Below are 12,696 nucleotides of genomic sequence, written 5' to 3' on the forward strand. Positions count from 1 at the left end.
GTAAAATACCTTTTTAATATTGTAAGTTTTCTTCAGTGAGAGATAGCTTGATGTGTTCTTGCCAGTATATCAGTTATGGCACAAATGTTGTATCGTAGGACCTGATTACATTTCTGTCGTTGGTAGAGAATTGAGAGGCTATCGAAGAGGCTATTGTTTGCACAATATTGCTACAATATCGCATAATTTTCACAAGTTTCATAGTGTGATGAATCCTCTTCCAGTATACAGTGGGACTTTGACATGCAGGTTTAATAAGTTCCGTGAAAATTTTTTTTCTGGGCCAAAAAAAACATAATTCTTTGATTGTGTGCAAGACTAATAGCTCTGTATTGTGAAATTTAAATAGAAAAACATAATCAAATAAATTGTGTAGAAATAAATGCGTTTTATAAAGTGGTGGCTTCACGTGTTGATGCGGTTTTAATTGGCACGGCCGAGTGAGAAAGGTCAGGAAGTCTCCTGACAGAGTCAGTGAGGTTGGAGTTTCACCATGCTGCTTGCAAAAGTTTTGATTTTTATATTTGTATTTGACTGTTTGTCATATCCAGTAAACACCTGACAGTTGCCAACTACGGTTCTCTCTTATTTTCTCCACTTCAGCAGCAGTGTATGTGGAGCTTGCTCGTCAAATCCAAGTCATGTGGTGGCTCGCATCATCAAGCAAAAAAAAAAAACAAAACAAAACCGAGTGATAGTTCGTACCACTGCAAATGTTTAAGATGTTCAAGTTCCACTATTGTATATTGACTCTAACTATTGCCGGCACGTGATACCACTGGTCTTGCAGTATCATATTGTGAGTTCCTGTACAATTAAACACCATTTCTGTCCATGGAGTCCACCAATAAAAGTAACATCACTTTCTCTATCTTCTCAGCAATGGTGAGGAAGAAGAATCCCCCTATCCGCAGTGTGGGAGGTGAGGAAGAGGAGGATGAAGAGGGGAGGAGACCAGCGGGCGAGGAGGAGGACGACGGCGAGGAGGATGAGGGGCGCGTGGGAGCCGAGGCCGACCGAATAAGCCGCCCCTCCGAGCCCGAGGAGAGAGTCCGGGCTGATGAGGAGCCCGACGAGGAGGAGGAGGAGGAAGGAGAAAGTGAGTGCATTTCCTCGTCTCTCTCGCCCTCATCTGTTGGCAACGAAGAGCGAGGCGGGAAGAGGAGAGGAGGAGGTGGTGGAGGGAGGCCTTCACAAGGAGGACTGAAAGCAGCCGAGTCAGATCCCGAAGACAAGGTGGGCAAAGTCGTGCCACCCGCGCCGGACACAGCCGGGGAGGAGTCAGTCCCGGACACGCCGCCGCTCTCGTCCAGCCCCTCCCCCAAACTGCAAGACTTCAAGTGCAACGTGTGCGGTTATGGTTACTACGGCAATGACCCTGCTGACCTGGTGAAGCACTTTAGGAAGTATCACCTAGGACTGCACAACCGCACACGGCAGGATGCTGCACTCGATACACACATCCTGGCTCTCCACAACATGGCGCCCCCGCACACACCTCTAGGTAACTCCTAGCTTGGCTTGTTTTGCACCCTCTTTTCATCAAGTGGTCATAAACAACACCAAGGAGCAAGTCAAACAGTGTGCCCATGGGTTTTGTCAAAGGGTAGTTCATTGAAAATGCAAAAGAAGGTGTGAACAGCTCCTTTCGCTCCTCCTCCCTGTCAAATCAGAGGCCTGATAGTCTAAATTAATTCACTTCTGACTTTCAGTAAATTCTCCCAGAAACTCCTCCTTTCCTGTGCTGGCATGCATCTTTATACATAGGTAAAAAGGTTGTGCTATATTTATTTATTTTTAAGGTCAATATTGGCAGTGTGCATTATACTCGAGTAGTATTATACATGAGAAATTGTGGTAGATGCCCTTTATGCGCTACAAAATCAGATGGATAATGTTACATTTATTGACCTGTGCCTTTCTGAAATAACACACATTCCTGTGCCTGCATGTTCACACAAATGTTGCAGCTTCACACATAACATAATTACATGCATGTAGCGGCAATGGTGTTCCACACAAAGAGCCATGGGCAGTGAGTTTCGGACGTCAAATGTCCTGCTTTTCCCTTGCATACAGGTGGCGTTGTGCGCATATTGCACCTCTGATATATTTTCACAGTCATATCTATTCTGTTGGGAGTTTGTATGTATTTCTAATCCTTTCACTGATATTGAGGATTGTAAAACTGTTGCAATTCACTGTGAGGTTGGTTGTAAAAAAATTCCAAGGTGTGGTTTTAAAGGTATGACATTTTAACTTTAAGCAACATTAATCACAGCGTCGTATGACATTTCACAATTTTCCTCGCAACTGCCCGAGTCCCGCGGCTTTTATGGTTCTGACCCGTTCGTACATTCATGTTTTTGTGTTCGCAGTCATGCAGGCAGGAGAAGCGCCCAGGAACCAAGCCAAAGAGTCCGGAAAGTGTAGGCCGGAGCTCCACCATCAGCAACATAGGACAGTGATGATGAACGGCACATATGACATCCAGGTAAGGATGACACCTTGTATTACTCGGACCTGGTCTGCCTGGTTTCCAAGCGTACTTACGCCATACTGATCACTGCTAGTCATTCAATGGTCAAGCAGATTTGGAGTTGCATGTTATTATTTTACCCTGTTGTTGTTTCCAAGCTTTGGGGATGCTGGATTACACTCAAGTCTCAAATTTTCTGCAGCACCTTTTCACTCGTTGAAATGCCTCTCCTTACTTGGGATTGACATAACCGAGGGGAAATGACTGTTCGTGACTTATCTAGTGGCAATTGGCATAACAGCAAGCGTTGAACATTCAGAAATCAATTCCCGTAGATGAATTCCTAATTTGTGTGCTTTTCTTTTCAAGTGACCTGAATCACTATGGACATTGCTCAACAAAAACATTAGGCTGTCACCTAAAGCAAGCTTTATTCCAGAGTTGCTCCACATGGACAGCATTGGGAATTTCGATTAGTATACCAGTACATGTAACAATCTTAACCTAAAGTCTGTTTTTACTACTTAAATGTAAGTTTCGTCTCAACGATAAAGAACATTGAGTGTAACAATCAAGTTTTGTTTCAAAGGATTAGGGCAGATGACCTAATGCGTTGGTGTGTAAAAATTGAAGGAGTTTCCTTTGGTTTAACATTAGCCTGTCGTCTGTAATGACCTGAAATCACGTCATTGGCACAAACACACACTCATACAATCATAAATAGAAAATACAGGACTGTTTATGAAAAAAATTGAAAGTTGTGCTTAAAAAAAAAAAAAAAAAAAGGAATGAAAGGATTCTCTATTCTCATATTCCCTCACTCATTCCTTCTTTCTTGCTCTCTCTGTCCCCTGCCCATGTGTGGAAAGTTCCATGCTGTCATTTGCTAAAATGGGATTCCCGGTGAGCTTGTGAGATTTTAACGGGGGGTGGGAATGACAGTGATTGAGGATAAAATGTAAAAAGATAAAAGCATAGTGAAGGAGGCCTTGTCGCAATGGTTGAGCCAAGGAAGCAGCTGCCAGACACATTTAATGCAGCGTTTACTTTAGTTTACCCATTACCAAACTTTTCAATTTGCATTTCATCCTTGTCTTCCTACTTTACCCTCACCTTGTCTCGCCCTCTCACTTTCAATGTTTTCCCCCACTGATAAAATATGCAATTCGGTGGCATCTATTGTTGATTCCAAGTAGTTTGCTGGCCAAAGTCCAAAGCAGTTCTGTCTATGGGAAGTTGAGCTTCATCCATGCTGCTCATTGCCTTAGAAACCTTCTGACTAAATGAATCACCTTAACGTGCACAAAAACTCTCCCATTTTTTTTTTCCATTCCTGGTAAAAATACACAATATTGGCCAAAGCATTTGCGCACCTGCCTTGACTCACATATGATTTGAAGTGAGTCCCATTCTAATTTTGGACATGACCCCTTCTGGTTACAACACGACTGTGCATCACTGCACAAATCAAAGTTCATTAAGTAATGAATGAGAGCGTTTGATATGGATGAACTTTACTGGCAGGCACAATCCTGACCTCAACCCTATAGAAGACTTTTGGATGAATTACAGTGGAGACTGAGAGCCAGGCCTTCTCATTCAAATATTAATGTGTATGCTCACAGATGCTCTTCTGCAAAAATAGTCATAAATTCCCATGGACTCACTCCTAAACCTTGTGGAAAGCCTTTCCAGAAAATGTTAAAATTACACAGGGTGGACCAAAGTCATATTGTTGTCTAAGATATCCTGCATAACAAAGGAGGTTTGACTAAAGAAACAAACAAATTCTTCCTGGTTGATGGTCAAGCAAGAACATATGATGTCATGTTTCTGGTTTTAAATTCGCAAATCTAACACTACATCTGGATTTTCCAAAAGTCTTTCTTTTTTGCACTGACAAACTGCCGCCGCCGGACCGCTTAATGCCGCATGAGACCGCAGATCTGCTCGGAGATAAATCCACGTCGTACGGTAGTAATGTCATTGTAAGCCCCTATCCAGCCAGCAGCAGCACGTTATAATCACCTACAGTCTACGGGGCCAGCCTAATAAAAACCAGATGGGCGTCAGGTTTCCTTGGTTTCCAGCCGTGGCCTCATCCCATGGAAACGTGCCCTGGAATATATGTTAAGGGTTTGGTTAGTTAAGAGTTGCAGCAGCATTTAATTGCAACTACATACTGAGTGTGTGCGCGCTTAAGTGCTAAAAGGCATTCATTTTTGTAGTGGCACAGTTCTGTTTGGCTCACAGCACACATCCTCGGAAGAACAGCCACATCAAATCTCTCGTTCCGGTTCTCACGGGTTAAGAAGGAATCGATATAATAACAGGAGAGAGGGAAACGAGAAAAGAACTGTAAACTGCGACTGTCATTTCTTTATTTTTCCTGTTGATGCTCAGAATTTATCTAGTGTTTGTTTCTGATGGATATTTTTGTAGTCAATAACAAAATGTGACCCAGTGAAATGAAATTGGATAATTTCCCAAAGCACAAGGGATGATCTCTCTCTCTCTCTCTCTCTCTCTCTCAATATACAAATGGTGGTTGAGAATCACTTGATTTGATCATCTTTCATAAAGGTGAGAATAGGCCATTCTGCGCTTTTTAATGCTTGTCGTTGAGCGCTCATTTTGAAGCGGAATGAGGATTATTTTTAAGAATTTTTGTTTTTTCAAAGCTCTGCTTAAAGCCACACAATCGTTAGCAAAGTTCAAATGAATCTCTTCAACCTGCACCAGAATGAGTGATGTACTTGGATTAGCAACAGCATCGTAGTGGTTGTCTTAACCAATGGACTACTGTTTCCTGTAGGAAGTACTTAACAATGATAGAAATATTTCCATTCAACAGGTTACATTGAGTGGCGCACTTATCGGAATCGGCCGCAAGACCTCTGATTGCCAGGGCAACACAAAGTACTTCCGCTGCAAATTCTGCAACTTCACCTACATGGGCAGCAATTCAGTAGAACTGGAGCAGCACTTCCTGTCCTTGCATCCCAACAAAGCCAAGACCCCGCCGGCGCCACTCCTTCTGACCAACGACAGCCAGGCCAAAGGGAGGAGTCCAATATTGGACGGAGCGGAGCGAGTGTCTGTCCGAGCGGAGGACGACTCCTTGGTAGGGTATTCCATCCCCATCCGGGCAGATTCATCCGGCTGGCCGGCGGACGGTGCCCGGGCGTACTACTGGTGCAAGTTCTGCAGCTGGAGCGGCGAGTGGTCAGGAGGTTCGACCAAGCTTTTGGAACACTATGAGCTGCGCCACAGGATGAACACGGCGAGCCCGAACGACATCAGAAGGGAAGGCGAAAGAGAGAATGTGTTGTCCAAAAGTCGAAAGGATCTATCATCCGGTGTTAATCAAGGTAATTTAAGTGAGATTGAGGATACGAATCCATGGGCAACAGGAACTGGGAAGAGCCTATTCCTCATGGCTTTTGGGCACTCTTGTATGTTAGCCATCTGACATTTCTAAAAAAGCCGAAACTTCTGAATATTACCCTAACAAGGAGACATTTTTGATCAGATTGAAAAGTAAGAAACCGTCATATTGCTGAACCTTGTCTTACCATACCACCTAGAATAATCTTTTTTTTTTTTTTTTGACATGATACAAAATGTAATTTTGCGATACTCTCTTGTGAGAAATAGGACGATAGGATGTCATTATTTTTATTCTAAGAGGGATCAACTTAATAGCTGCTGTTGGGTTGACTGTGTATGAGAGCGCTTGAGTCAAATAGTCATCATGATGAACTTATTCACCCTGTTGTGAATCTACTATGTAGTGCTTATTTTTTTTTAAATCAAGTATATATAAAGTATTGCTCGTTACAACGAGCCAGAGTAATGTGAAAATTCTGCATTAAGAGTCAGTAATTGTCAACTTGAATCGTATTTGAATTAAATCTGGAAGCAATATTCGGATATCATCATGTAACCCTCCTGTCTTGATCTCCTGCCGTTAGCCTCGTGCCCTTCAAAAATCTCTGGCATCCTAATCCTGCCAACTGGATGACCTTTTTGCCTAACACAACGTCCATCTGGTTCCCAGGCGATCCAAACAGCGGTGACACAGAGGCCGTGGTTACCAGCTACAACTGCCAGTTGTGTGACTTCCGCTACTCCATGGCGCACGCCCCTGACGTGATCGTGGTGGCGCCGTTGCTGCTGCACTACCAGCACAACCACTCCATCCACAGATGCTGCATCCAGCACTGCATGTACTGTCCACAGGGCCTATGTCAGCCGCACAAACACCTCGGAGAGGTGAGTTATTTTCGTTGTTCTCAAGTAACTTGGGGGTACACAAACACACACACATTTACATTTTCCATTTTAGAACACACTTTTTGTTTGTGTCCTGTTCGGCTGTTAGATCAAGCAGAATGGAGAATTTGCATCCCATTTATGCTGGAACAGTTTTACTGTGTCGCAGTGGATTGTTTGAACTTCCTCTGTGATTCCTTCGCATTTTAATTGAAATTTTATTGACGATCAGTCGAACAGAACAGAATTTCTAGAGAGGTGAGAGAGAAAATTAGACATAGCGCTACATGTAAACAGAATGACAAAAGTAAATCATTAAAAGTATTTTTTGGGTGCTTGTTTTCACTCTTGTCTGTGTAGTTCTCCAAATTAGAAGCAAATCATGCTTGCTTCAAGCTGTTAATTTCTAACTCCCAGTTGGAGGTTACGGTAAAACTGACACATAAAACAAAAGAGACTTAAATGGAGTTGACACAATGTATAAATGGGCAACTTGTTTTCAGGAATGTTCAGCACAATTGTCAATGTGGTTGTCTTTCAACTGGCTGCTTCCTGCTTATACACAAAACGACATAAAAATCATTTCCCTCATGCTGTCTGTTTCCTATCAGGAATTAAAGTTGGCATTCTCTGAAAAAAATTATTTGCTAGAGGGTTAAAAAAAGTTGCTACGTTGGCAACACATAATAACACCTTTTGTGTATTAGCACATTTATGTTTGCAATCATGCTGTTAGTGGAAGGTGTGAACGTCTGCCCGCAATGATGATGATGATGATGAAATATTGAATTTTATTTAATTGAATTAGGTAAACTTCCTTTCTAGCTTCTTCTAAAAAGTCAGGAATATTTAGGTCGAAACAGTCTCAAAAATATTTCCATAGCATTGTACATGGTAGTGATTTTTAGTCTGCGTTAGGGCTGTGATGGGAGTTTCGGAAATAAAAATTGTCCCCCATGAAGCATCTGTGGACCCAAAAAGCTTGAGAACCCTTATTTTGATTCATAAAGTTAAACAGATGTCCTGTCTCCAAGGAGTAACATTGGTCGTTGGCATGATTTAGATCATGATGGACATTGCTGCCACTACTATTATCATTCTTTGTTTTTCCACCCCTCCGTGAATAGGTGTCCCACCCTTTTGCGTGCCGGAAGCCCACCTGTCCAAAATGTTGTGCCAAATTCCCCCAATCTGCCAAACAGCAAGACACGGGCGGGTCAACGCCGCCTCCTCATCCCAGAAGCGACCCTAGTGTGACATCGGCTTCGACCATTCACCCCTCGAACCCAGTTTCCTCACAAGGTAATTTTGATTGAATGACCAGAGAGGACTTCCAATTGAATCGAATGACACTAGCATTGTCTGTAACTATATGCATATAATAAATGCTGTATATGCAGTGAAAGGCAAAATGTAAGACTAAATATGCACCCACAGTATACAGATGTGGAAATGCTAACACCAGCAAGAGTAGTCACTTCATGCTAATCAATAGTTTAGAAATGAACCATGAATAATTTATTCTACGCAATTGATGGATTAACACATTCTAACACTGTACGATATATGAAAGTGAACAGCAACAAGAGTAGTCAGCAGCATTTCATCACTTGCATCAATAAGTCTATTGATGAGCTGTTGAGAATGACACTTGCAATTCTGTCAGCATGAAGATCAACCAGAATATTGTCGTGGACACACAGATGTGGAAAGGAGTCAGTCGCATTGTGTGTATTAATATGCAATGCTATCAACATGAATAACAAACAATACTACATTAATGTAGGTATGAATTGACTGAATATGAATATTCAAATTCAATTAATTGTTTAATCTATATTATTGTTCAGTCCCACATGCACCTATTTTTATACATTACTGACCCATCTCAAGTGTGGAAAATTTGCTCAACATACATGAGAATTTCCATCTATTTATTTATTCATTTATTTATATATCTATATATTTATTGAGTTAGTTAGTATTTATTATTTTGAATTTTTTTATTCTTGAAAAGTGATGTTTTTCGAAATGCGACGATTCTTCCCGATGCCAGCAATACGCAGATGTCAGCGTGACTGTCAGCATGAATGGCCAGTGGCATTGTATGTCACGGAATTAATGTGATTGCATGTCCTCAGGCGTCACCCACCTCTGCGACCAGTGCGCCTTCGCCACCGCCGACATCGACGTCCTTTTGCAGCACTACGACGGCTGCCACAGCCTGATCAACCTGAAGGGGGCGCCGGCGTACGTTAAGGCTGAAGAACAGGAGGGCGTCGGCAGTGGACCGGACAGGGAGACTGGCCGGGAGTACTCGTGCACAAAGTGCCACTTCATCACCGAAGTGGAGGAGGAGATTTTCAGACACTACAGGTCAGCTCATGTCGACGTGTTTGTAGTCCTTTTGAAGTGAAATTCAACACAGTGTTACCTTGACTTTCGATGCCACAGCCTTGCTTGGTGTATTTAATCTGTGCTATGAGCTAAAATTTTAGTTTGGGCTCCAGCTAGGCGGTCACTACAGTGAAGTGGAAAAAAAAATAGTAGTCGTAGCTGTTGTACCTACTTTTAGGGGTACTCAGTCTGTCTACTGCTAGTACTTAATCATAAGTGCTCCCCACGGAAGTAGCCATTTTTAGTTGTCTTCTTTTAATACAGTAGTGCCCTGAGATAAGAGTTCAATTCGTTCAGTGACCATGCTTCTAACGCAAAACACAGTTATCTCAAATCATCTTCCTCCTTTGAAACGAATGGAAATAGCATTTATCCGTTCCAGCCCCACAAAAAAAATTACAATACACCATCAGTAAAAAACAAACCTGTACTTTATGAGAACAAATTCATTCATTCATATATATAAAAAATGTAACATAGAACTTCTACTTTTACTACTACTGTGACTCAGTAAGAAAATGTGTACTCGAAGTCAAAGCAAGAAATGTAGCTAACTGACGGGTCACACATATCTCAAGGCACCACAGTCCTAAGTTTCAAGTGTTTCCCTTTTCTGTGCAGGCGTGTCCACGCTTGCTGTCGCTGTCGCCACTGTGACTTCACGGCTCCCGATTCATCGGCGCTCCTCGACCATTTCAACTTGACCCACTGTCACGACGCCTCGCTGTCCTCACTGACACCCTCCCTGACGCCCTCGGCCAACGGCTGCTCGGCGCCCTCCACCTTGGCCATCAAGGAGGAGAGCAAGGGGGATCTGCGCCTCCTCTACTCCCTCGCGCCACCTGAGGGACGTCTGGCCGAGGGAGGCCGCGAGGAGATTGTCAAGAGCGAAGGCGGTGAGGAGAAGGAGAGGGAGCACGAGAAAGGCTGGGTCCTCGGGGAGGCGCGAGGCGGCGAGCAGGCCCATGGTCTCCTGTGGGTTCCCAAGGAACGCATGGGACCCGAACCCACCCTGTTCTCCTCACCTCTGTCTGTGGCGTTCGTTTCCACCAACCACGAGACCTCCCAGCACAAGCGCGCTGGTGGTGTGGCCTCGCCCAGCATGGTCTACTTAGGAGATACCAAGTCCTTTTTGGGAGATGCCAAGCTGTACGGAGGAGGGGGTCGGCCGGGCGGCGGAGCTGCCCCTAGCGGAGGGGAGAAAACGAGCCAGATGCCGTCTCAGCAATATACAGGCGGTGGAGGGAATGGAGGAGTTCAAGAGGTGAAAGGGGGAGCTACTAAAGAGGAGTCCCAGTCGCTGCTACGGGTAAGATCCAACACGTATGCAGGACTCTTCCTCAAAACACATTTGTCAACCTTTTTATACTGCTGTCATTCATGCCACACACACATTTCACTCTTCCTCTTTTCCCACTTCCACAGTTAGCTTTAGCTGTAGCTCACTTATGACTAGTTATAGTTAATATTTATGTTATAGTGCTAAGCTACATTTAGTGTGTATATTGCTTGTTATAACCCTAACCTCACTAGTTTATTACCAAGTGATAATTTCAAAAAGTAATCATATCAATTTTTTTTTTTGCCAAATGACTAAATTACAGGCTTTCACCGCAGTATTTGGATCAATTTCATAATTATAATATTTTATTAACATTATGTGGCCATTGTTAGTATTCATACATCCATTCATTTTCTGAGCCGCTTATCCTCACAAGGGTCACGGAAGTGCTGGAGCTTATTCCAGCTGTCATAGGACAGGAGGCGGGGTACACCCTGAACTGGTTGCCAGCCAATCGCAGGGCACATGGAGACAAACAAGAGTTGCACTCACAATCACACCAGGGGGCAGTTTAGAGAGTCCAATTAATGTTGGATGTTTTTGGGATGTGGGAGGAAACCGAAGTTCCCGGAGAAAACCCCCACAGGCACAGGGAGAACATGCAAACACCACACAATGGGGGGCCAAGATTTGAACACTAGTTCTCAGAACTGTGAGGCCAACGCTCTACAGCTGCGCCATTGTTAATATATTTATTAATTGGTCATATCAGTTTAATTATCAATTATTGCCTCCAAATTTGATCTATCGTAACTACTATATATTATTATTTTCATATTTGTAATAATATAATGGCATTTATTTTCTCATCACATTTTGAATTTTTTTAGTTAAATTTTAACATATTTTGCTAAGAGTCACTGATGATGTAGTGGTACACAAGCCTGCCTTTGGTGCGGGCAGCGTGGGATCGATTCCCACTCAGTAATGGTGTCGATATCTGCCCGGTGACTGACTGGCGGCGGTTAAGGGCGAGCTGGGATAGGCTCCAGCTTTCATGCAACCCTTGTGAGGATAAGCAGCTTGGATAATAACAAGGACACATACTTTGTTAAATGGCTGAAATACTGGTGTACACCCATACTCGTATCGAGTAAGAGTACCAACGTTTTTTTTTTTTTTCTTTTAATAATTTTTGCCTCCAAAGTTATCAGACATGGTTCCTCACTCCAATAGCAAAATCTTCTTTTAGATCACGATATTTATTCACAGTGATGAAGTGGACAAAGCCACGCAACGCCTTAGCGATGACGGAAAGGCAAACTTTGACAGTTCCCAGGGCAACCCGCCCTTCAAGTTCCGCTTTTTCCGGCGGGGGGGCTTCTATATTCACCACTGATCTCATGGACTGGCAGAAGCGAGATTGCGGTCTGCCGTGGTCGCCGAGTTTATTGGCAATGATCGCATTAAATCAGCATTGGCCCACATGTGCTCGCTCTGTGGGTATGTATCTATGTGTGGGTGGATGGATAGAGTCATAGCATGGACATGGCTCCATCTAAGTGGTAAAACTGAGTGTGAGAATGGAGCTCATGGAGTGACTGAGAACATATTGAATACACTGTACTGGCTGGCTTTTATTATGTAGTGCGCGCGGGCGCGTGTGTGCACATGATGTGTTGGCAACCACTTGGCAGACACGCAGGGTGTGTCAGCAAGGAGGTTTACTCATTTTCTCGGGTGGGGCAGAAAGAAAGGGAAGAACATTTAGATGAGAAGAAATGAGGCGAGTCGTTAAAAGAAGAATTAACCCCTTCAGAGTCACTCAGATTCCACAATGGAACTGTCAGAACGCCCCAAAGTGCCACAATTCGCGTTTCAATTTGGAGAAAAGAAACAGACAAATTCACAGTTCAATTATGTGCGATGTTCAGTTCAGTGACCTGTGATGATCGTCAAAAAGCAGAAAATGGATATAATTATATGAGAAAGTGTTTGGCAGGACAATTCATTTGCATACATCGTGAAAGTGAGTAAACTTAAAAAAAATTCACTGTACTGAGTAGGAATTTGTACTAAAGGTGTTAGGGTAAAAAAAACAAACTGCTGTTCTATTTTGCTTCCCATCTGCGCATCCATTTTTTCTTTCGAGCTTTTCCACATTAAAGTCGGAGGTGAGCTGGAGTCCATCCCAGCTGACTTAGTTTGGCAGCCATTTGCAGGGCGCATACAGACAAACAAGAAGTCACATAAACACCTATTG

The 12,696-nt window shown here is 43.3% G+C and overlaps 1 protein-coding gene across 7 annotated transcripts in view; it reads left to right on the plus strand.

Annotated features, from left to right (window-relative positions):
- The window catches only part of trps1 (trichorhinophalangeal syndrome I), a 184,758-nt gene that overhangs the window by 125,597 nt on the left and 46,465 nt on the right, over positions 1-12,696 (plus strand). For 6 of the 7 annotated variants that reach the window (XM_061814600.1, XM_061814605.1, XM_061814614.1 and 3 more), the window contains 7 exons: positions 881-1,504; positions 2,379-2,494; positions 5,334-5,850; positions 6,540-6,754; positions 7,882-8,056; positions 8,896-9,130; positions 9,773-10,460. In XM_061814600.1, coding sequence (XP_061670584.1) covers positions 881-1,504; positions 2,379-2,494; positions 5,334-5,850; positions 6,540-6,754; positions 7,882-8,056; positions 8,896-9,130; positions 9,773-10,460 — 2,570 coding nt within the window. The remainder of the gene's footprint in view (positions 1-880; positions 1,505-2,378; positions 2,495-5,333; positions 5,851-6,539; positions 6,755-7,881; positions 8,057-8,895; positions 9,131-9,772; positions 10,461-12,696) is intronic. The other variant, XM_061814632.1, reaches the window with a different exon arrangement.

This window comes from Syngnathoides biaculeatus, chromosome 1, assembly GCF_019802595.1.
Source record: "Syngnathoides biaculeatus isolate LvHL_M chromosome 1, ASM1980259v1, whole genome shotgun sequence".
In the NCBI taxonomy this organism is placed as follows: domain Eukaryota; kingdom Metazoa; phylum Chordata; class Actinopteri; order Syngnathiformes; family Syngnathidae; genus Syngnathoides; species Syngnathoides biaculeatus.